General features: G+C 43.3%; 1 protein-coding gene across 7 annotated transcripts in view; it reads left to right on the top strand.

The window, feature by feature from the left end:
- PAK3 (p21 (RAC1) activated kinase 3) overlaps positions 1–24,474 on the top strand; it is a 144,481-nt gene that overhangs the window by 58,087 nt on the left and 61,920 nt on the right. For 3 of the 7 annotated variants that reach the window (XM_077922713.1, XM_028715019.2, XM_028715020.2), the window contains exon 1: positions 2,933–3,171. The exons of 1 other annotated variant lie outside the window; for it this stretch is intronic. In XM_077922713.1, coding sequence (XP_077778839.1) covers positions 3,153–3,171 — 19 coding nt within the window. In that variant the 5' untranslated portion in view covers positions 2,933–3,152. Of the gene's footprint in view, positions 1–2,925; positions 3,172–24,474 lie in introns of those variants that run through there. 3 more of the 7 variants (XM_077922712.1, XM_028715016.2, XM_028715021.2) reach the window with 3 other exon arrangements.

The raw sequence follows: 24,474 nt of genomic DNA, 5'->3' as shown, positions 1-24,474 counted from the left end.
TGCAGGGCAAACTTTCAATGCACAGTGCAACTTTCATCTATCTCTTTGAAATTATCTTCTTAGTTATTCTGAGAATGGCAAGCACTTTCCTGATGTTCACATTTTGATGAAAGCTGATGTTCACACAATGACAGAGAACGACTTACTAATGTTTTTGAAAGGGCTTGTTTGGATGTTGGGCTCTGAGTGATGTCTCCCCCCTGAATTCTCACCATCTCTCCATCTGACTGCTTTCTGTTTCTCTCACAAGACTCATTCTCATTGTGAGCTAGTCTGCTCATAACAGCATTCACACCCAGCATTCGCACCCAGACCCAATATCTTGCCATTGGCTTGGCTGCTCTGATGTCATAATCTTTAACCCAGCTGATATCACAAAGTCCCACTTCCTCCTTGGGGCTCACAGCTAATTGCTCAGGGGTAATGGGGAGACTGTTTATCAGAGAATGTTGCTATTCATGAGCAGCCTGTGTAAAATTAAACAACAGAAGGGATCTCTTAATGCCATGAGCTGTCAAACGATGCCTTCTGGGAACTAATGAACTGCTATTTTGGAATATTTTGATTGACAGGCAGATTCCATCCTTAGTCTTCCAGTTTTCCAACTCCAATATCTCATTTCTTTTTTGTGTACTCCTGCATCTGGTTGACTCTAGATCAAGCTGTGATGGCTGACTATTTCCCCAACTCAAACTTTGAATCCCCCTTTAAGTGTATGTGAAACTGGGCAACCAAAATTTAAAAACCTTTCATTTACTTATTATTAGATTTACATCCTCCAAGCGGCTCAAGGTAGTTTCTCTCGCTCCCCACCATATCCACATGAAAATGCTGTGAAGTAGGTTAAGCTGAGAGGCAGTGACTGGCCCAAGATCACCTAGTGAGGTTTATGGCTTAGTGGGGATTTGAACCCTAGTGTCCCAGGTTCCAGTCCATCATTCTAACCACTATACCACACTGACTCTCTTTTGTCCACCAGGCTGGTAGTTAGGTTTAATGTGAGATGCTGAGGCGCTCTTTGCACCAAAGCAAGTGAGGGATTGCCTCACCATGCAGGAGACCCAAACACAGGGCCACCCCAAGACACGTTAGCAACTGCATGAACCACAAACGGGTGTCTCTTTCCCACCAAGGATGGAAAGGGTGAGTGAAGATCTGACATCAGGAACAAGAATAAAGCTCTCTGTTGTGATCTGCTGCCCCTGTGGAACCTGCCACCCGAGGCAGTTGCCTCAACTTGCCTCATGGCCCTGCCTAGACAGAAAGATGGATAGGAACCAGTGACAATGCTGTCATTCCATACTCAGCTACGGTGAGCTACAGTCAGCCATTAAATCTCCATGGAGGAGCTGTAGTATGTACATTGTTGTGGAAGTGCCCAATTCTTTCCCCTGTAGAGTATCTGTATGTGATTTAATCTATTTCCAGTGATACTCCCAAGGAAACACAATTGGAAATCTCAGAGCACCATTTCTTGCAGTGACATCAGAATGATCATATTTTATTGGACGGGGGGGCGAGACTCAAAGCCAACACACAGTACAATGCTTAGTTGGATTTCTTTTGTGCTTTCTGCCAGATCATGCAATTAATGAAAAATGAATATGGTGACAAGATTTTGGATGTTCTAAAGTAAAAGTGTGTCATTTTTCTTGGTGTGGGAGAAGCCATCCTTTTTGGCTGCGATGGGTCCTCAACCTGGCTGAAGGTAATAGTGTAGCTACCTATAACTTCATCACATGTAAACATGTTACCCCTGACACATTGCTTATAGACATAGCATACAAATCAGAAAACTATGCATGTGAGGGCCTTATTAGTGATGGCAACTTGGTTGCAGGAATCCCTCCCTTTGGCATCTGCCTTCCTCTCTTTACCTTCTGGATGCTAACCCAGCTTTACCATTCAGCCAAGTGAGGTGGCTTCCTCAAGCAGCACATGAGATTAACACATGTAATTTGTCTCTTTAACGACCCCAATATGTCAGCCTCTAAATGTTTGTTACAGTTATCTATTCTCTTGCTTTGAGCAAAGCTAGACAGCCAAGAAATACTGGCTCCTTTCCCCCTAATAATAATAATAAAAAAAAGCAACCAGCAGGTTTGCTATCTTACCATAGTTTTTTAAAAGGTAGCTTTTAAGAAACCCATTTGTGTTGTCAGGGTTGCAAGCCAATAACATGTGTGAGCAGCAGTCCTGAAGTGCAATTAATTTGTGTGTGTGTGTGTGTGTGTGAAAAACAAAAGAACTGCTCCTCTATTTCAGTCTATTTCTATTAGGGCTTCTTTGGAAATCTTTGCATTAAGAATATTTTGTTGTTATCTGCTTTCAAACAGGCCTTTAAGACTTTTTTTTTTTTTAAATCAAGTTCTCATACCCAAAGATGCTGAGCTAGTTTTTAAATGAGTGCTGTTCTTTATTTTGAACCATGCCATATTATTAAACTTGGTTTGTGAGACATGCCTGGCTAGACTAGAGTGTGTTAATGTTGCCACTTGTTTAAATTGTGTGTGTTTTGAAATTATTTTATGACCCTGAGTGTGAGTTGCTCTAAGAGGGCAGTTTTTGTTGTTGTTGTTGTTGCTGCTGCTGCTCTGGGTCCTGAAATAATCAGGATCCACCTGATAATAATAATAATATAATACCCTTTCCATTCATATAGCCATAAGGAATGTGCTTGGGTAAGCACAACATTTTAAAAGTTTGCATAGGCTTTAATCTAAAGCCAGCGGAGGGAAAAGGTCAAAGGCCACTGGCGCGGGGGCTGGATTCAAGTTTCTGAATGAGGCCGCCCACCTCAGATTCCCACAGCTGCTTGTCTCTGAAACATAAGATTTGTCTTCCCCTGCCCTGCCAGTGCTATTAGTAGTATTATTATCTGCTCCCTCTCAGCCAATCAGGGCGGCAGGAGCCTGGTGACGACATGTGCTAGGGAACAGCACTGAGGCAGTGAAGCATCCAAGCTACTAATGTTAGGATTGGAGGTCAGAAGCTGCTCTATGGGGAGAAAGGGAAGCCTTTTAATGGACTAAGCCAGAAGTGTGCCTTCCTTTCCCTCCTCACCCACTCCCCACTCTTTCTTTTTTTCCTGCAAAGGGTATTGCTTTCGATGACAATACCAGACCCTAAGAGGCCGACAGTCTGGATACAGCATGACAGGGCAGACTGCAGGTAATGCTTCCCCCAACCTCATTTTCCCCTTTGCTGCTGTTACACTGGGAACAGGGCTGGCCTGTGGACCTTCCGTTTGCAAGACACCTGAGCCACGCATTCTTCTGCTTTTGCAATCAAGGAGCTTCTCTGTCTCCGCTGCAGGAGAAAGAGGATCCCAGAAAATGCATGCTTTGTTTTTCGTTTTATAGTGGTGCGTAAACCTTGCTTTGGTGGAGGGGTCTTGTTCCTTGTCTTCAAAGCATCTTGCATCTCCCTGCCCCCTTCCTCTCTGATTTGTAAATGGTTGTTTTTTTAAAAAAAATAACAGCAGTGTCAGAAAATCTGGAGACTGACATCTTCTAGCAGTTTTAACTCTTGAGGGGATGGAGGGGAAATGGGAAGGGGGGCTTGCGATTGCAAATGCAGAAATCTGTTCTTGCCGCTGACTGAAGTGTCAACACGGATGTCAGCGGCAGGAGCTGCCTTGATGGGCTTCCCATCGAAAGGGAACAATACAGGCTCTGGTTGTTATTCAGATGCACGAGAGAGACGTGGCCTTATTGTAGTACCGTCTCTCTCTCTGTGTGTGTGTGTGTGTGTGTGTGTGTGTGTGTGTGTGTGTTTTCCCGGCCAATGCATTAAAGCCATTTATGTATTTTCTTTTGTTTTGAAAGGGGGCTTTGGGGGCTAATACAATGTAAGGATGTTCTTCCCATAAGGCATTAGTCTGTGATCTTGAAATGCTGGTGTTTCTTTTGCTAGGCTTCCTCCCTTTGTCCCAGACCTGTATGTATGGCTACGTTATCCAAGTAAGGAACTGTCACCATGCACTATCCTACTCCCTACTGCTCTCTTTGCTCCTTCTGTTTCATGTCAGGTTTTAGGATCTGTTTGTATTTGGGCACCAGAATGGAAGACGATGAGTGTATCTTTGTTAAGCAGCAATAAGAAGATGATGGTGAAAATGATTTTGAAAAGCAGAGGTGCAAAAATGGGATTGTCTCTAGTATTGTTAAGCATGTGTGACTCAGTGGGCCTCAGCAGCTGAATGCTGATCTTGTTATCCATTTAAAATGGCCCCTATCTCCCCTCTCTCTACTAAAAAAAAAAAAAAGGGGGGGGTTCATATTCAAGAGGTTTATTTTCAGTGTCTCTAACTGGGATGGGACTCTCTGGGCACTGGCATTTTGTCTTCATGTATGGTTTTCAACACCTTTCATGTGCCTGGGGATGGCTCTTCCTTTTGTCAAGATGTGTATCACTTCTTCTTTTTTAATACTGAGGAAATAATTTTGGGGTTTGGTATGTTTTACACTGCATTTCTTGGTGATCATAATTTTTGGGGGGTTTGGAGCTTGTCAAAATTCTGCACCCCTAGGCAGGGCTGCCAAGGTCGAGTGAGGGTTCGGTTCAGCAGGTCAAAGACCAGACATAGATCTGATTGTTTGAATCTTTCACTGGGGCGGGGAAGTGGGGGGATGCGGGGATGGTGTCAACATGGCTGGCTGTCACAGTGGTGGCAGCAGGGGGGCAGGCAGAGGGAGAAAGTCTGAGGGGTGGGTGAAGCAGCTATCTGCTGTAGGGAAAGATAATAGAAAATGCTGGGCCCTGGTGGGGAATGAAATCAAGTGGTCCCCCATGACTCCTCCTTGATTCATAAATTAACATTCTGCAGTTTATTTCTAGATTTTCCAGAGGCACAGCTGGTGGGAGAGGGGAGGGGAGGGCTGGGAGAAAGGAGAGGGATCATGGGTGGCAGATTGATGCTAAGGAGGAAGATGGGTTTGCTATGCCAGTGAGGAAGATGGGCAGGGGGAGGAAGGAGAGCTGCTTGAGTGGGAAATGGGAAGCTTGAGAGAGGAGGGAAAAGAGGAAGGAAGTCAGTTGGTGATGTTCACAGAGAAAGGAACAAGGTGGAAGGGTGGTGTGCAGTGAGAGGTTGAGTGAAACAGCGGTATAAGAAAGCATCCTGGTGGATCAGGCCAAAGGGGCCCCATGTTGCTCAGTATCCTGTTCCTACAATGACCAATCAGATGACTATATGAAGCCTATAAGCAGGGCCCAAGCACAACAGTTCTTTCTCCACTTGTGATTCCCAGGCACTAGTATGAAGGGACATGCCATCATGGCTAGTAGCCATTGACAGCTGTCTCCTTCATGAATTTCCCAATCCTCCTTTAAGGCCATCCATGTTGGCGGCCACTATTACATTTACCATAGTTTAACCATGTAGTGCGATGAGACACTGAAAGAAAAACAAAGGAAAGAGCAGTTTGTTGGATCCTGGGGGAGGTTGATCTGTGTACACATAAGGTTCTGAAGGAGCTCCGCAGAAGTGGAGAGGACCATGGTACACCTTCTACAGCTACGGAGCTCAGCATGTACATTGCAAGGTGTGAATCGTTGATTGTCAGGTCTGGTTCTAGCTTGGTTGCAAGGTAGGCTATCCGTTCTAAGAGCACACCAACTTTGCAGGGGCTGGCAATTTTATTTATTAAATTTCTGTTCTGCCCTTCATTGGAAGATCACAGGGTGGTTTACAACATAAAAACACAAAAATGCATGTCCTAATAACAAACAAAAATAATGACCCCGACACACACTGCTATTATTATTACTTATGAAAGGATATGAAAGGCAGGAACTATGTAATTGCAAGAACTCTGCAATTTGGATTGTCTACTTCGGCCATTGCAGACCTCAGGTAGTCCAACCATTTGCTGCCATCTCTAGAAAGTGAATATTTGGATAGTTCGAGGCCTGTGAATGGAATATGACTGACAAATGCCCAATAACGAGGATGGACAGTTCCTCTAAGTTTGGGTGGACAGTTCCCTTTGCATAGTTGCAGCAGTAATGGTGGGGTATCATCAGACAGTGCCTGTTTCATGTGACTGACAAATTCTGTTGCACCTTCTTTGGGTGAATTTCTTCATAACAGAGGCTACAGGGAAACCTTTTCTCTTGGTATTAAGCCATCCCAACTCTGCATTAATTACTAACTTTAGAATCAAGCTGCATCAGAAAGAAGGCATGTCCATTATTTCAATGGGTCTCTAAGTAGGAACAGTATTGGACACAACCCAGAGTTGCCACATCACTTGCAGCTTAAAGCAGAACAGCAGTAATTGAGTGCTGCTATTTATCCATGTCTGAAGTTACAATTTGCTGTTGGGTTTTTGGTTTTCAGTGGTAGTGGTGTTTTATATATATTCTAAAGGGACCACCTGCTTCTACATGAACCTGCCGATCCACACCATACATTCAAAGCATATTTATACCATTTTAACAGTCATGGTGTCCCCCAAGAATCCTGGGATCTCCAGCTTCCTCCTCATGGAGCCACAGTTCCTATAAGTCTTTGGGTAAAACCGTGTGCTTTACAAATTCTTGCTATGTGGTCCCAATCCAGCTGAAGAAAGGCAGGTGGTGACCAAAGACAGGGCACTTTCTGGTTTGACCTCGCATCTCTGGAGTTCTTTTCCTAGAGAAGTTCATGGTCTGGGGAAGTTTCTGTTTTGCCAGGGCTTTTAAATGTTGCTTTTGTTTTTATGCTATGTATTTTTTTGCTGCTAGAGATCCTTAAAGATATCGTTCATTCCACAATTAAGTGAACTTAATTGATTTGCGCTTCCTGGGCTACTGCTTAAGTCCAGAACTTAAATATGCATATTAGTCTACAGTTCCATGAACGTTTGCTCTTCACACATTAATTACTTACCTTTTTATGAGGTGGTCTGAGGTGGCTATTTTGCTTTAAAAAAAAAAAAAAGTATTATCAGTCAAACCTACATACCAGAATCTGCTCTGTTAGGAGAAATTTGCACTGAAATGATGCTGAATTTTCATGAGGTCTTAAAGAAAAACACTACACTAACTGATATAGAAATGTAAAGAACTGAACAAGGGCCACATTCACACCATCCATTAAAAAAGCTATATTACCACAAAGAATCCTGGGAACTATAGTTTTTGTTAAGAGTGCTGAGAATTGTTAAGAAAATTCTTTTCCACCCCTAGAGCTACAATTTCCAGAGTTCCCCATGAAGAAGGATTAATTGTGAAATCAGTCTGAGAAGGAAACCACTGGGAAGAAAACAGGGGTCTTCTGACAACTCTCAGCACCCTTAGCGAATTACAGCTTCCAGCATTCTTTGGGAGGAAGCCATGAGTATTTAAAGTGGCATCATAGTGCTTTGAGAGTGTGAATGTGGCCAACACTGGAAGAATGAGAAACAGGGAAACTGAGGCTGGGTACACAATCCCATTTACTCTGGCTCCAGTGCACTCCCACAACTGGTGTTTGAAGCCCAAAATGCATAGCATTAGTCACAATCCTTGGAAGCCAACTCCTAGATGTTGAGATCCCTTTGCTCCTTCCCCAATAAAATATTTGAGGGGGACAAGCCCTCAAATGATGTCGATGTGCCCTGTCATGTGATTGATTATGCAGGGCGGGGCTTACCTGCCCCCCTCCCATACTCACTGTCACAATCCATCTGTATTCTGTAGCTTCTTGAGAAATACTGCTGTTTCATGTGCTTTCCCTCAAACCAGCTTCCATCCAGTTTGAAAATGTAATCTCTCATTAAGCTGAGGTTTGTATATGCACAGGTGATGGCTTCACTGAATAACAGCTGTGTGAGGACTGCAGGCACGGGAAACAAATCAGGTGAATAATGTGTCCGGCAACATAAAGTGTGACTTGAAACATAGCAGGAGGTAACAACCACCTTAATGTGTTCGTGCCCTGAAAGATACATGTTTGCCCATCCTTACTGCTTAGCCATTTACCTGCCTGGTTCTGTTTCCTGTATCCAGTCCCCCTGGGTCTGAGGCTTTGGCTCAGAGCCTTGTCTGCGACTGACTTTACTTCTGTTGCTCCAACCTCCTTTGCTACTTCCAACAGAAACAGATTCCAATGCTCACCCTCAGTCTATCGGGGCAAATGATGAGGGGATGGAGATTTTCCCAGCGCTTTATTTCTGTGAAGAAAATTTTCCTTTTCATAAGTTCATTACTTGCAATGAATATACAATGCACCGTTCTTTAGGTTGTCAACCTGCATTTGTGTGTCAACAGTTTTCAGTGCCTCTGTTCCCTCCCACCCTTAAATGTAATTACAGTCGTGCCTTGGTTCTCAAACGTAATCCATTTCAGAAGTCCATTCAACTTCCAAAACGTTCTGAAACCAAGGCACGGCTTCTGATTGGCTGCAGGAAGCTTCTGCAGCCAATCGGAAGCCGTGGTAGCCGCGTCAGATGTTTGGCTTCCAAAAATAGTTTGCAAACCGGAACACACACTTCTGGGTTTGCGGCATTCGGGAGCCAAAACGTTTGAGAACTAAGCTGTTTGAAAACCAAGGCACGACTATAATGTTAAGTGATGTACACGGCATTGCCATTACATATTTTGCAATAACGTTTGCTACACAATACAACATTTTAACCACATTAAATGTGCATTAATTTCTCTCTCTCTCAAATATTTCTGGTGAAATACGGCGAAAATTAAAGCAGGCTACTTTTTCTTAAAGCTTTGTTTAGTACAGTCTCCCCCAACCAGGTGCTCTTCAGATACTTTGGACTACAACTCCCACTAGCTGGCTGGGTCTGATGAGGGTTGTAGTCCAACACGTGGGCTTTGGCAAATATAGGTTTATTGGGGCGTTGTTGTTTTTAATACCGGTAAGTAAGATAAATACGCTAAAATAGATCACTCTACGGATCAGAACATTTTCTGATGCAAATCACCCAGTGCATTTTTTTTCTGATAGGAAGGTTTTCCTAGGAATTTTTGCAATTCAATTCCCCCCCCCCCCCCGAAAATCTGCCTCACTGGTCAATGCAGTACTTCTTTCTTGATCCTGCTGAGGCTCTCATCATCTTCTATTTCCCTGCTTGGCTGCAGCAAAGGAATCCTGGGAGCTCTTTGTGAAGGCTAGGAATCTCAAGCAAGCAAAGTATTATAGTCAAATGGGATTCAGTGTGCAGAGCATTGCTTGTCCTGGTTGGCTGTAGAGAAAATCCAGGGACAATCTTAGAAGAGGAATTTTGTGTCACCTCCTTGATCCTTCTAACTGCAGATGGCCAAGATTGAACTGGGAATTGAAGCATATACCATACCACTGAGTCAAGGACCCTTTCCCACACCTGGGCTGGGAGAACTTTGCATTTCAGCAGTGCAGGTGGCGCTGTGGTCTAAACCACTGAGCCTAGGGCTTGCCGATTGGAAGGTCGGCAGTTCGAATCCTCACGATGGGGTGAGCTCCTGTTGTTCAGTCCCAGTCCTGCCCACCTAGCAGTTTGAAAGTACGAAGTGGAAGAGAAAAGGCATTTCTGTGCGCTGCTCTGGTTCGCCAGAAGCGGCTTAGTCATGCTGGCCACATGACCTGGAAGCTGTCTGCGGACAAAACGCCAGCTCCCTCGGCCAATAAAGTGAGATAAGCGCCGCAACCCCAAAGTCCTCTGCGACTGGACTTAACGGTCAGGGGTCCCGTTACCTTTACCTTTATCCTTAAAAAGTCCATAACCATCATAGGCTTTCCCTGGTATCTGTGCCTGGAGGGATATATTACACCTTGAGGGCTTTCATGACATCAACAGAACCTAGCAATATTTTTCATGCATAATTCAACTGACCACCCATGCCCAAGAGGTATGGGGGCTAGCAAATGAGGCTGCCTTATACCATCTAGCCTAGTGTTGTCTATAATGGCTGGCAGCAGTCCACCAGGTTCTGAAGCAGAGGTCTTCTGTATTGCCTGCTATCAGTTTTCAGTAGTACCATTCAGTAGTACCTTGTGGAGAGTAAAGACTTGGCTAAGGTCAGTGATGACCGGGGAGTCTCTCAATGGGCTATTCTTACTGAGTGTGCACAGAAAAACTGCATTGGGGAAAAAGGAAGAATTTGAGATGGATGTGCTAAAAAGATTTCCAGCAAATCCATAAACATTTTATTTAATTTATATTTCTTTAAAAAAAAAGATGAAAAAGTCATGTTCCTTGTAGTTTTGCAAAATATACCTATTAACTGCATGAAAGGTACTCCTTAGTGTTAACTTTTTCATTTAACTTCCTAGTTTTCAAATGACTGAAGATTTTGACAGATTTTTCTGAGTACTTGGGTTCAAAAGAGAGTAATTTAAAACAGCAGTTGTTGAGACACTTCATTCACAATCTGCTAGACAGAGCCAGACAGCGGATGATGACAGGTGGGTGTCCTGCCCCCCCCCCAAATATAAATCCTGGTTACGCCCATGCACTGAGCTGTGCCTCTTTCCTTGGAGATGCTACTCTCTTGTTCTACTTGCATGAGAGTCAGCTGTCTGGCATGTGTGGTGCCTCAAAGCTCCCTCATTGTGACCATTGAAGTACAGGGGAGACGTGAACAGATTGGACTTCCTTGGCTGCAGCTTTTCCTAGTCACAAATACCTTTGTTGTGTCTGGGTTCTGACATTGATGCTGCCCCCAGCCCAGATCCTGCACTGTTGTTTTATCTCTCTCTCCCCATTTCTATTTCCCGCTGTGCTCTGCAGTGATCTTCCTTATTTGCCATCTGTTTTCTTGCCGCAGCAAAAGGCACCCTGATGTGTATACTCACTGGTCAGGCTTCCAGGAATTTCATAGAAATGAAACACTGGGGTTCTATTCTGGGTGTCCTATTATGTTTGCATGTCTGACACTTGATCTCTGAAGCCTACGCAGCTACTGAATTTTGGTGAACCTTTGGCATTCATAAATGTTGTGAGAAGGTGGGGAAAGTAGAATCAGGTCAGCTTTAAAAAGGGATCAGCCAACTATTAAAGCGGAGCCTATTCACATCTGTAGTCTCAGTTCGCATTTTGCATGGTCCCCTGTCACAGACACACATGCAGCTGGCAAGGGTGTCGGTTGTGTTTCCACACTTTTAATGGGCATGTGAACATCAGGAACAGTGAGAACAAATCTGATGCCACTCTCCCCCTTTCTTGTCTTTGAGTGCATGTGTGAAAATGGCTAATGCATTTATTATTATTATTTATTGCATTTATATCCCACCCTTTTCCTCCATGGAGCTCAAGCTGGTGTACATGGTTCTTCCCTCTTCCTCCTCATTTAACCACAACCCTGTGAGGTAGGTTGGCCTGAGAGATGGTGACTGGCCCAAGGTCACCCAGTGAGCTTCATTCATGGTTGAGTGGGGATTCGAACCCTGGTTTCTTGGATCCTAGTCTGACACTCTAGCCAGTGGAATGAAGTTGAGGGATGGAAACCTGAAGGTCTCACTTGTGTTATTACTATTGCTTTTGTCTGAGTCTGTCCTCTACTTCTTCCACTCCTTTTTGTGCCTGTCTTCCTTATCCAACTTCTTCTACTCAATGCGTAAGCATAGGAAATGCGCAGAATTGCAGGTGGCAAGGAAATTATGCAGGGCATAGAATCATAAGTACAGGTGTTAGAATCAGCTCTGTTGTTGTTGTTGTCTTTTTTAAAACGAATAGCCTGGGCAGCTTGGGTTGATAAACAGTGCATGATTCATACCTCTTTTGACCAAAACATCAAATTAGCATGACTTGTTGAGAGAGGAGGTTTTCCCGCTTCCATTTCTTCCCATGCCTCTGGTTGATTCTCCCCTGCATGCCAGCCTTTTTGAATTCTAGATTAAGTAGATGAGTTTCAAAAATTAATTATGGAAATGAAGTTTGCACCATTTGCTGCAGCTTTCACTTCCTTCTGTTCATTCACATCTCCTCACCATCACATTAATGATGTCCACATATGCATTTATGAAACTATGGTCTAGTTTGCACATAGCATTAAGCCAAACCATAGTTTAATGGGAAGGAGCAAGTGTGAGGATATCCAGAGTGAATATTGTGGCTACTCTGCTCGTCCTTGGGTCCTGCTTCTCTCATGCTACCAGTGGTTTGGCTAACGCAACATGGGAATGCAAGTTCATATTTTGTCTCCCCCAAACAAACCCCAAGCAGCAAACCAATATTAAATCTTGGTTGTTGTAACTCATGGTTTATTTGGAGCAAGACATATCAGGAAATAGGGTTTGGATTAAGTCAAATAAATAAGACAAATTATGGCTTAGTTCTGGGCTGCATGGCAGTATCAGATTCAGGGAGGAGTGATTTGTATGTACTCCGGTTTGTTCTCCCTAAGCCATAGTTTGGGTTAGTGTTCAACGTAAACTGGGCCAGCGGAAAAAAGCAATCACAAAGTAATCACATATTTCATGCAGTGTTTCATTGGTGCACATATGCACTGCTGCACATGTGACAAAACACATGAAAGAATCTTGGTCCAGCCACATGTACAACATCATACTTGGGGTTTGTGTGTGTGTGTGCGCGCGCTTTGCCAATGCATCTGTGTGCATTGGTGATGGAGAGGTGGTAAATGTCATGACTGAATGGAAAGCTGTGTCAAACTGTGCATGCAGAGTGTTTTGTACAAAATTTGGATTTATTTTCATTTTTAAAGGAACAATGAACAATTCTGGATATGTCAATCTCAGTTTAGAAACAAGACTGGGTAATTTGGAAGTCTAGTCTCCAAGGAGGCCTTCATGTGAGAATTTTGGAAACATTACTGATGGCTGCCTTTTCTACCCCACTTGTAATTTGTACAATTGTCAGAACTGGATGGCTGTTCTGTGCTAGATCGGTGGATATTTCTGAGCTACAAAGGTATCTCAATTTGCCCCCAAGCAAGGTGGGGGACAAGGATTGGGGGGAAGGCATGTGACACGCCCATCACTAGTTTTGCAGATCTGTTTGGAATTTCCCACAGCTACCCTTAAGTGAAAACAAAGACATCAGTGCCAATCCCAAATATCCTATGTAACATATAGTTTGGCCTTTATTTATACAGTTATCAGATCAGTTTAGATTTATTTCTTACAACCACCGGTTGTTACAATACGAAGCAAGGAAGATGAGCATTTAATAACAAATGAGTTGAGAAATAACATTAACTTAATTAAGCATAAATCAATAAAAAAACAATTAAAAGACTGGCAGTCAACCCAGCAAATGAAATAATAATAAGTCCAGCCTAACTGTACCAGCTTCCTGTTTTGTTTTTATTAAGCATGACAAATCAAATAAAAATGATGGAAACAGCCAGGATTCTCCAGTAGTCTTTTATATTTGTCTTAATAAATATATAAAAACAAGCTTGTGCCTTAACTAGTGCCATTAGGAAGGCAACAACTCTTCTCTTTAGCTTGATATCCTTTTCATTTTATCTTTTCACACACAGATAGGGCTGGCCCTACCATTAGGCACAGTAGAAGAGATGCTTTATATGGAATATTTTTAGGGGTGGGGAGTAGACAGAGCAGGGTCCTACATGGCTTCCACAGGACTCCCTAAGCTGAAGTGCTGCCCCCAAGTGTAGTGGAGGCTGCTCTCCCATTGCCAACACTGAGGTAAGATCGAGCTGCCAGTGTGTTAGCTTCTGTTTGCGGAATGCAGAGGGACACCACCTCATCTTTTGCCTCAGGTAGCAAAGTATCTTGGACCCATCCTACACACAAAGAACATGGTACATTGATGGTTTTCCTCTAATACCTTCTGTTAACAATTAAGCAGATAGTGGGGAAGACCCCAACTTTGTCTAATCAACAGCAGAGCTTTATGGCGTTTGTGCTAATCTGCCTACAATAAGTGTAGAAGACATTAATGGAAACCTCACAATAATGATTTCATTAAGCAAGCAGAACTTTTTGATTTTAAGTAAGCAGACCTGTGGACGTGGGTGTGCCCTCACCCAGTCCCGTCCCCCCGCCTGCCCCTTATTACTTACATCCAGTCCAGAGAGTGGCCCTGCCTGTCAGCTTCTGCCTCCTTAGCTCATTGTGTCTCTTGTAGAACTCAGCAGGGAGGAAGATGTGGACAAAACTTAAATTAATTGGCTGTGCCTGTCATTTTCTCTGACTCCACCTACTATTGCTTTCTCTGCCTCTTGCCATATAAGCCGCAGTTGGCAATAGCCAGCAGTGGCTTGGGGGATATCTTTATAGATATTCTTATATCAAATAAAGGGTCCTGTTTTAAACTTCGAATACTGTGCCAAGGCGTATCATTTTGGCTCTTAGAATTTTGTTCTGGATACAGTGTAAGGTGATTAGAACTTTGGAAGTCTCAGATATCTGGTCCCTGCAGGTATTTGGAGCTGAAGGGAGGGCCTGTTTTCTCCCAGCAGGGAGCCAACATGTTATTCTTGAGATGTTGTAGGTCTTCATCTCCCACCATCCTATCCCTGACCATTCTTGCCTGTGGAATGCTCTCCCCAGGGAGACAAGCATGGTGCCTTCTTTTATATGTCTTTAGATGTTTCTCCACCATCTGAAGAACTATAAAGAAGGTCCAGCAAAAAACTTTAGACCATTGATGGGGAACCTCCAACTCATGGGCCTCATTAGGCTCACCTGGCCTCCTCATTTTACTTGCAAGGCCATTTTGGCCAAGCCCCCCTACCTTATAACTGACATCATATATATTGTCAGGTGTGGGGCAGGTAAAAATGCAGCTCCAATGGGGTTTGCTTTTGCAATCACTATCATGGCAAAGTGCCTCTGCTTGTGTGGTTTGATTTCAAACCACGTGAGCAAAATTAAATATGACACCATTGTGCCATCAGGTGATTGGCAGGTAGGTAGTTGGCTGGATCTGGCAGCCCACTCCTACCTTAGAAACTCAGAGTAACTTGACAGGTTTACTATAGGTCACATGCTTGAATATTTAGTCTTGGGACTGGCTTGCTTGCATATTACATGTTGCTTAATGACTGTCAGCAGCAATGATGGGTCGGTGCATCCACTAAATTCAGAGGCAGTACACTTGTGATCATCATATGCTAGGGCCAACCAATGGGAAGTGGCTGTCTCCATTTTGCTGTGATGTGACTACCACAAAAACAGCTAGGTAGTGCCACTTCTGGGAATAGTGTGCTGGAGTAGATGGTCCCTTGGTTTGATTCAGCGCAGTCAGTTATTATGTTGGCAATGGTTTCAGACAACTTCTTGCGTCAGAAACAAGCTATTTACAAGCTAAGTAAATAAACCAACAGCAACAATTGTGCATGCTTTCGCACACATACACCCAACATAGATCAGATTGTTCCCAAATTGTACTCCTGGTAGCCCAGAGAGAAAGCCAACAGAACTATGGGCCTCACCAATAATCAGCGTAACGAATTGTGGCCACATCTATAAGATTTAACCAGTATGTTAGCCTGAGGCATACCTAATGCCTGTTCATTAAAGGATCAGATAAGCATGCAGGCAGCATTCCAGTTGTTAAAATATTCATGTGCCAATAGGAGTGTCTGTTCCTAAGACAGGCAAACCTGAGCGTAATGCATGACAGTCATATGGCTCTTGACTGGTCAACATTAAACCAATTTTCTACCCCCTTGGTTACCTGCTTTTCTTACTGTTCACAGCAGTTCCCCTGCAAATTACCCCAGTACTCACAGGTTGCTGTTTTTCTTCAAGTAGAGCTGTTGCATAACTGGACTGTGAGTTTGCTTGCTGTGGGCCACTGGTCCTGCCTCACTGATATGCCTATGGAAGAGTCTATCATTCCCCTGATAAGCTGCTTCTTACCCAGCTGTAAAAGCCAGCATCTTAGCACACTGTATAACAGGGGTGAGGAACCTGTGTGCCTCCTGATGTTGTTGGATTCCAATTCCTGTCCACCTGTGTCAATACCACCATTAGTCAGAAATGAGGCAACTTGTAGTTCAGCAACACCAGGAGGCAGGGGTAGTGCAAAACAGGAAGTGCTGCTTTGCCCTGCCGCTGCCATCACCACTTACCTGCTCCTGCTACTGCCTGCTCTGCTGCCGCCACATGCTCTGCTGCATCTGCCACTGACGGAGAAGCAATACCACCAATAGCCCCAATTTTGGGCAAGATTGTGCCAATTTGGGGCATGAGCTTGCCCAAAATTTGCACTGAGTGTGGTGCCACTTCTGTGCCAATGGTGGAGGTGGCAGGGCAGGCAGGGCACCCATAGGCGTACCTGATGGGGAACTTCTGCCACCTGAAGCAGCAACCTCACCCTGCCTAATAGCTGAGCTGGCTCTGTCTGGAGGAACACGAGTTCTATTTTATTTCAGTAAACATGTTCCTCAACTTAGTGCCGTCCCCTTATTTTGGACTACACCTTCCATCATCCCCAGTCAACATGGCCAATATTCAGGAATGATGCATGTTGTAGCGCAGCAGCATCTGGCCAGAGGTTCCCCAAAATCCTGCCAACACCCCGTGCATTCAATGTGCACTCACTTAAAATGGCTGCTGAGTTCTTCCCTTCCCCTCTTTGTGCACCAAACTTTCTTCTGATTCCTGGACCAGATAATTCATCTCTCTCTCCTCCACCCCAAATTAGTTACATCTGTACAGCACTCCCCAGATTCCACTTAGGGAAGTTTTCGTATGCCATCACTGGAGACACCAGTTTTCCATCAACAATGAAAGCTAAATGCTGCATGCAGCAGTGGGAGAGCCGAAAAGCATAGAGACACTTGTCTAATTTACAAACTTGTAGCACCAAACAAAAGAGCGATCAATGATTGAATACAGTCCACCATTTATTAATAGAGAGATCACAAGTTGGAATTCACCGTAAACAAAATCAAACATTGCTGATAATGTGCATAGATTTATTCTGTGCTGTTTCAAAGGATTAAAATGTGGATGTTAACAGCAATGTTTGATTTTCTTATTAATGACTTCTGTGATATCTCTGTTAATAAGTCATTGACTGTGTTCAATAATTGATTTAACCAGTAGATGGACACCAGCAATTTGAGAAGGTCTGGGAGCCGACACACATTGCTTTCCCCATGGCTACTGCACACACACACTAGTCCACTCTCAGATAGGCATGGTGAAGTACTCTTCCATGAAAGCTGCTCTGACTTTCATCTTCATTCAGAAATAATGTGATCAAGCTGCCCCTCCTGACCGCTAGCCCACTTCCTGATCTGCTGTCACTCTTCCTAGTGATCAGGTGCTTTTGAAGGCTGTTACAAGCACATCTGTACCAGGGATGGGGAACTTGTGACCATCCAAACGTCGTTGGACCCCAGTGGTCAGGGATGGTGGTTAGACCACTGCAATGCATTGTATGTGGGGAAGCCTTTGAAGACCATTCAGTAACTACAGCTAGTGCTGAACACAGCAGCTGACTTGTCAACTCAGAGAAGAAGGCATGAATATATAGTATGGGTCCCCGCCTGACTGAGCTGTCGGCTAGCTTGTCTCTGAGGCCGATTCAAAATGCCAGTTTTGCTCTTTAAGCATTGTACAGCTTGGGACCCCTATAGGTAATGGACTGCCTTTCCCCATAATAAATTGCCTGCTCCATAAGATTGTCATACATGTCTCCTCTAAGGAAGGTTAGAGCAGGGGTCAGCAACCTTTTTCAGCTGTGGGCCGGTCCATCATCCCTCAGACCATGTGGTGGGCCAGACTATTTTTTTTTGGGGGGGGGGGAATGAACAAATTCCTATGCCCCACAAATAACCCAGAGATGCATTTTAAATAAAAGCACCACATTCTACTCAGGTAAAAACATTCTGAATCCCGGACCACCCGTGGGCCGGATTGAGAGGGTGATTGGGCCACATCTGGTTGCCTACCCCTGGGTTAGAGAGTGGTGTCCACCATTTATGCTCCACATCTATGGAATGCTATGCTCCACTTGGCACCCAATGTTTCATTGTTTCAGTGCTAGGCAATACATTTTTGTTTTCCCATGTTTTCCCATGGGCTGCCTCAGTGACTGGATGTTTTTACCCTGATTATGTTTTTAATATGGTTGTGTATTTATTTTTACTAGTATCACTGTATTTCCTTCTTGAAATTGCTTTATGACTTTCTGTTGTGGGAGGCAATTCATAAATTTAATAAACTTAACCAAGTAACTAAATCTAATCTAGCAACAACTGGAGTGCTGCAAGTTCCCCATCCCTGATTGGCTGGGACTTGGACACCAGTGTCACCAGGAATGGCAAGTGATGGGCTTGATAAAGGCTATGAACTACTTGATATGAGGAATGTCCTGGGTATGGATAGCTGTGAATATCTTTATTTTCAAACTTGATGCCAAAACCAGGCCAAAACCTTTGGTGCTCTGGACTCAGTAGTGAAGTGAATTCAGCTTGCACAGTATTCTCTGCATGCCTTTGTGGGATACCCTTCAGTTCCTTTTAAAAAGTACTGCCAAGATTACAGATGTGACCAGACAGGACGAAGCCAGTGCGTGGAGCTGTTGCTGCCAGGGCAGAAGGGCAGGGGACATATAGGCAGGCATGACACACAGCCACACTTTTACATGGTCAGCCAAGCAGTCAATCACATACTCAACAGGTGGGTGTGGGGTGGACAGGTTCATCCAGTTAGGAAAGCACACACAGCCTCCTGGTCCAGACATTTTGCTTAGGTTAGTGCCTTCACTGGCCTTTGCTCCTCCCAAGTCTGTGCTTCCCCTCCACCAAACAGAACCTCACAAGTTCAAGTGGATCTCCTGAGACACATTGCATTTGTGTGCACAAAAGATAAATTTACCTTATTTAAGTATATATCATAATTGAACAACCAGTGGATATCCCATAGGCATTTCGTTGGCCAATGCGAGAACAGGATTCTCGAGTAGATGGGCCATTGGCCTGTTCCAGAAGGCCCTTCTTATGTTCTTTTATTAAGTCTGGGTGGATAAGAACAGCTATGGAACAGTAAGTGCTTTACTCATTAGGCTACTCCTACCCAGAAGTTGCTTTACAAAAACTTCACTGGCTGCTAATGCCCAATCAGCAACAGTTGTTGGGTTCACATTTTTCACCACCACCACCAGAAGTATTGGGTTTCTGAACTTGCTTTAATGTGCTAGCCAGGGAGAAGCAGGTGCTGTCATGAAGCCATTCTGCCTGGCCAGCTGCCCTTACTAAACCTCTGTAACATGGAAATCTGGAAATCTGGCTTGCCATCTGCCATACTGGTGTGTGTGTGTGTGTGTGTGTGTGTGTGTGTGTGTGTGTGAGAGAGAGAGAGAGAGAGAGAGAGAGAGAGAGAGTTTTCCATATTGAAAAGAAATGATTACATGATTTAATATTATTTTAACAATTTTGATAATGTTGGAAGGAATGGAAGAGTCAAGAAGACAGGGTAAACAAGGGAAGAACATGTTACTAATATTTTTAATGGTGCATACTGAAACTTAGTTATATTAGGGTATTCGGATTAGGGGCGATGCCAAGGACTTCAGCTTGACAAGACTTTTGATATCACATTGTGATTTGGACAGGACCAACCTTGTTACAGTACAGGTTGGGTTCTTGATTTGTATCAATGGCAGTTCTGCAATTGATCAAAGGTTTCACAAATAGATCTATCCTAGATCAAGGCTTTGATGACAGATTACGGGTGCAATCCTGTTTGCTATGGATGGATAAATCTGTCAGCTTTAGTTTCTTTTAATTCTTCACATTTTCCCAGTCCTCTGTTAACTTCATAACATTTCTGGAAGTCGAATCTTGATTCAGTACTGGTGACTGGGTAGTATTTTCCATCGCAGCTGAGGCAACAGATCAGATTGGGGGGACCCAGAGAGAGACCATGTGGCAACGAAGGGCAATGGCTCAGGGAGGGAAGGGCTCTTGCTATTGTTACCCCTGAGCATCTGCTCCTTGAGCTGATAGTCTCACCTTACCTAACGGTAGGGCTTTCCCTGTCCCTGCCTTGATTCCCTGTCGAGAAGAACATTCTGAATCGGGGGGGGGGGGGATCAGAGCTAGCCCACCCATGAGGCAATGTGAAGGTGGCCACCTCAGGCAGCAAGATCCACAGGGGCAGCAGACCCCAATGCAGAACTTCACCCACCCACCCCACCGCCTGTTCCTAATGTGTGGTGGATCTTCTCATCCCTTCTTCCCCGGTGGGGAGGGGGGGTGTCATTTTGTGGTTTGTCTCAGGTGCCAAAATGTCTTGGGCTGGCCCTGGGGAAAACAAATGTACAAATGAGTAATGCTAGCAAGGAGGCACAGTACATCCTTGAAGATATACAGCAAAGGAGACTTGGTTACGGTGACCTGATCAGGTGTTCAAGCTGTCTGTTGCTATGGTAATGAGGCTGAACTAGAGTGAGAAAGAGACAGCAATTTTCTCAGTTTGGAACCACGTCTCTTTTCTGCTCATACTTGAGAGCTTGGAGAGCATTATGTCCCAGACATGGTAACACACCCACCAAAAAAAGAAAAAGAAAAAGGATAATGGTGTGGAAAGAGAATGCTGATTTTCTAAGCGTTCATCTCCCCACCCCCACCCTATTAGCATTTATTTGCTGAGAACAATAGAGGACTGTATGATGTGAAGATATACTGCATTTACTCAAATGTAATGCACACCTTTTTTGGCCAAATTACGTTGTGAAAATTAGGGCGTGCATTAGATTTGATGGCGCATTTACATTTGCCAGCAAATACTTTTTTGGTTCCGAGGTTTTGAGGTGTGCATTAGATTCGATGGCGCATTAGATTCACGTAAATACAGTACTTTACAGTGCAATCTTATGGAGGACAGGGCTTTCAATGCCTAAAAGCAACAATGGCTGTGTTTCACCTCCACTGTCAGAGACAAAGGTGCTGTTGTTGGCACCCGTCTGTCTCTGGAGACAATGAAGGAGTATGCCTTTGGGGGGTGAGGTCAAGCTATTGGAAGGTTGCAGCACCTGCTGTGACGGTAGAGACTGATGCTGGAGTGACATGTTTTGTTGCAGCTGGGGCAGGTGAAGGCGTCCAGTTTTGCTGCTGCAGATGCACAGGGCATTTCTTTTGCCTGTGCTCCTCCCAGTGGTCATTCCTCTGGTCACTGCTATGGATGCACAACTCAGCTGCCCATCTCCAGGTAATGCTGTCTGACAAGGTTGGTTTTTACGCTGCTAGCCTTCAGGTCACATTTGCAGACAGCAATTCAGACATTCAGCATGTCTCTGAGTATCAATTGCTTGAAACCTCAAATGGGGAGAGTGTTATTGCACTCAAAACCTGCTTGAAGGCTTCCCATCAGGGCACCTGGTTGGACACTGGAGGAAAAGGGTGCTAGACTAGATGGGCCACTGGGCTGATCCAGCAGCCAGACTCTTCTTATGACTGCTAAATGGAAGCTCCATGCTCAGAAGAAGTCTGACACTGAATAGGGATGGACAGATTGGTCTGTTTCTGGTCCTGCCAATTTCACATGCATTCTTAAATTCATTACCATCCCATTTCCAAATTAATCTGATATTTCAATTTTATTCTAAAGCTGCATTGGTGTGGTGGTTGTTTGGGCTAATTAATCCAATCTAATTAATGCACTAGATCCAGACAAAAGGAGTCAGGCTTATTCTTATTTAAATCAGCATGAAAAGCCTGTAATCACTAACTTTGATTTCAATGGGACCTAAACATGAATAGATTGGCCTGGATATAACCAAATAAAGCACTGTGTCCAGGTACCTAAAAGCAATGGGTTGTTTTTTCTTTTTATTAAAAAAACACACCTTATTTAAACATAACTTAGCCATCTCTTTCTGACAGAATTCAGGAAACAACTTAGTCAAATAACAAGTTTTAATCACCAGAATTAGGCAGGCAGTTCTCAGTTATTAACATGCAGGGTGAAGAAAGCCTCCTACAAGCAGTATTGGACAAATACTGTTGTATTATTTGCCCTGAACAAGGTCCAATGATGTTTAACAAAGAATGGTTTATTGCAACTGAGGTTTTCACCTCATTTCAAAATAGAAGAGCCATGCCAAACTTAACAGCTGTATTGGGACACTGCAATAAACTGTGGCTTATGGGAGAATCTCCCCCAACATGGTGCCCCCCAGGTATTGCTGGACTGTGACTCCCATCATCCCTGACTATTGGCCATGCTGGCTGTGGCTGATGGGAGCTGCAGTCCAAATTATCTGGAGGAACCATGTTGGGGAAGGCTAATTTATCATGATGGGAATGATCCTAGCCTTCTCTTAGCTCTGCATGTTTTACTCTCCGCTCTCCTCTTCCACCCCTGCTGCTGGAAGGAGATCAGAAGCCTTTACTTGCCATTTCAATTAGAGTTTAGTGCTATCTCCAAACCCATGGTTTGAAGTTGGCTTGCTTCAAACAAACCAATATTTAAGACTGGCCACAATTTTTCAGGTTTAGGTGGCATAGAAATCTGTGCTTGGTCAAAAACCCATGTGAAAACTTTTTTTATATAACAATTTTTCTTAAATTTTCTAAATTACATTTCAAAATATTCATTTAAACAACCTTGAATCAATGACTTCCCTTCTTCTCCTTCCGTGGTTCATTTTGCATACCATATATCCCTACATATTTCACATGAACTAAACCATTCAGTAATCCTTTGTTACGTCCATCAAAACTTATTTACACTGTTGAATTTATCTTAATGCTACCAGCATTTTTAAATAAACACAATTTTCACTTATATATTCAGTAAACATTTCCCAGTTTTCTTTAAATGTGCATTCTTCTTGTTCTCTTATTCTATAAGTTAAGTCTGCAAGCTGTACATATTCCATCAGTATAAGTTGCCATTCTTCTTTGGTTGGGACCTTGCTCGTTTTCCATTTTTGGGCTAACAAAACATGGGTCGCAGTAGTAGCATACATAAATAGGGGTTTTTTTAGACACCTGGGAATTTTCCTTTGAATTATCCCCAACAAGAAGGACTCTGGGGTTTTTGGAAATGTACTTTCAAACATTTTCCCCCCAATTCATTATATATCATATCCCATTACTCTTTTACCCTTTTACAAGTCCAGCACTTTGGATGTGAAAACTTTCAAATTCTTCCTTGATTCCACAGAAAATACATAGTAGTTGATTATGAAGTCCATACATATGCTGTACTCATTCTCCAGTAACTTCTCCTGCATTGTACTGTATGTGAAAGCAAGATCTCTTAGTATATCCTCCTTTAAAATAAAACCAATCTCTTTATTTATTTTACTACATTTTTTATTGTATCCTTTCCCCCAAGGAGCTCAGGGTGGCATATGCTGTTGTCCTCCTTCTACCCCTCTTATCCTCCCAGCAAGCTTTTGAGGTTGGTTTTAGAGACATCTGTCCTACTTTTCTAAAAATGAACAAATAAACAAAATAAGCATTAAGCAGCTCATAGCAAGGAATTTCAAACAAACAGAAATACAAAGCGAATGAGGAACACTCGCATTCTGCTTAAAATTGCACATTACAAAAACAATAGGGACTAAAGCACCCACCGTCCAAAAGAACCAGGTAAGGGGTAGGTGAGCAAAGATTCATCTCACAGAAAGGCAAGAATGCATCAAATCAATCAGGCTCATGGCTGTTCCAGAAGAACCAAGTATTTATGCCTATTGAGCCTTCCTGAAAGGTGAGGGTGACATTTGGTAAGATTGGTTCCATAGCCAAAAATACTTTGCTGCAAGTGGATATCCTTTGAATTTCACATGGTGGAGGCATATGGAGAAAGGTTTCATAGATTGAATGAAATGCACAAGAGGGTCATACAAAGGAAATGAGCCTAACTCCCCCGCCCCACCTCCTTGTACCTTCTTCAGACCTGTACAAGCTGTTCCACCAGGGCTCCAGCTGCAAAGAATGAAAAATGAATGTTTCAGAAATAAATGGATTTTCAACCAGAACGCTTTCATCTGTATTACCTTTTAATGTTGTGTAACTAAAAGAAATGGGATTGTTGGTTTTCTTTTAATTTATTTTTAGAAAAAGTAAAGAAGGCACAGTCACAGTGGAAAATTGAAATTTTAGAGTCAAGATGCCCTTAAAAATGCAGGAACAAATCATATAATAAGAAATGCTTTATATAAAGTATGGGGGGAAATACAAAAGATGTTTGGAACAGAAAACCCCAAGATGGAACTTTCCACTAGATGCAATCGCTGTTAAAAACAACAACAACATCAAAGAGAACTGGATAACATATAACACAATATTAAGGGAGGAGGAGGATCAACTAATATTGATGTTGTGAGAAAATATAAGATCACTTTTTTAGTTGGCTAGATTACTTCCAGGTGAATGAAGTGTTCAGACAGGAGAAGCAGACAGGTTTTGAAAAGGAGCCTTCAAGATTTGAAAGAGAACTACTGAATAGTAAAACCAAGGTAATTGCAAAAATGTATAGACTTCTTTTAGACTATGAAGTAATGGATGAGGAAGTTAAGGCTTCACTGATAAAGTGGGCCCAAGATATGGGCCATCCAATTATGTTAAAAAATTGGGAAAACTTATGGAATGTAAATTTGAAATTTACAGCCA

Source organism: Podarcis muralis, chromosome Z, assembly GCF_964188315.1.
Source record: "Podarcis muralis chromosome Z, rPodMur119.hap1.1, whole genome shotgun sequence".
Lineage (NCBI taxonomy): Eukaryota > Metazoa > Chordata > Lepidosauria > Squamata > Lacertidae > Podarcis > Podarcis muralis.
Note: the sequence above shows the minus strand (reverse complement) of the source record. Positions and strands in the feature narration are given on the sequence as shown.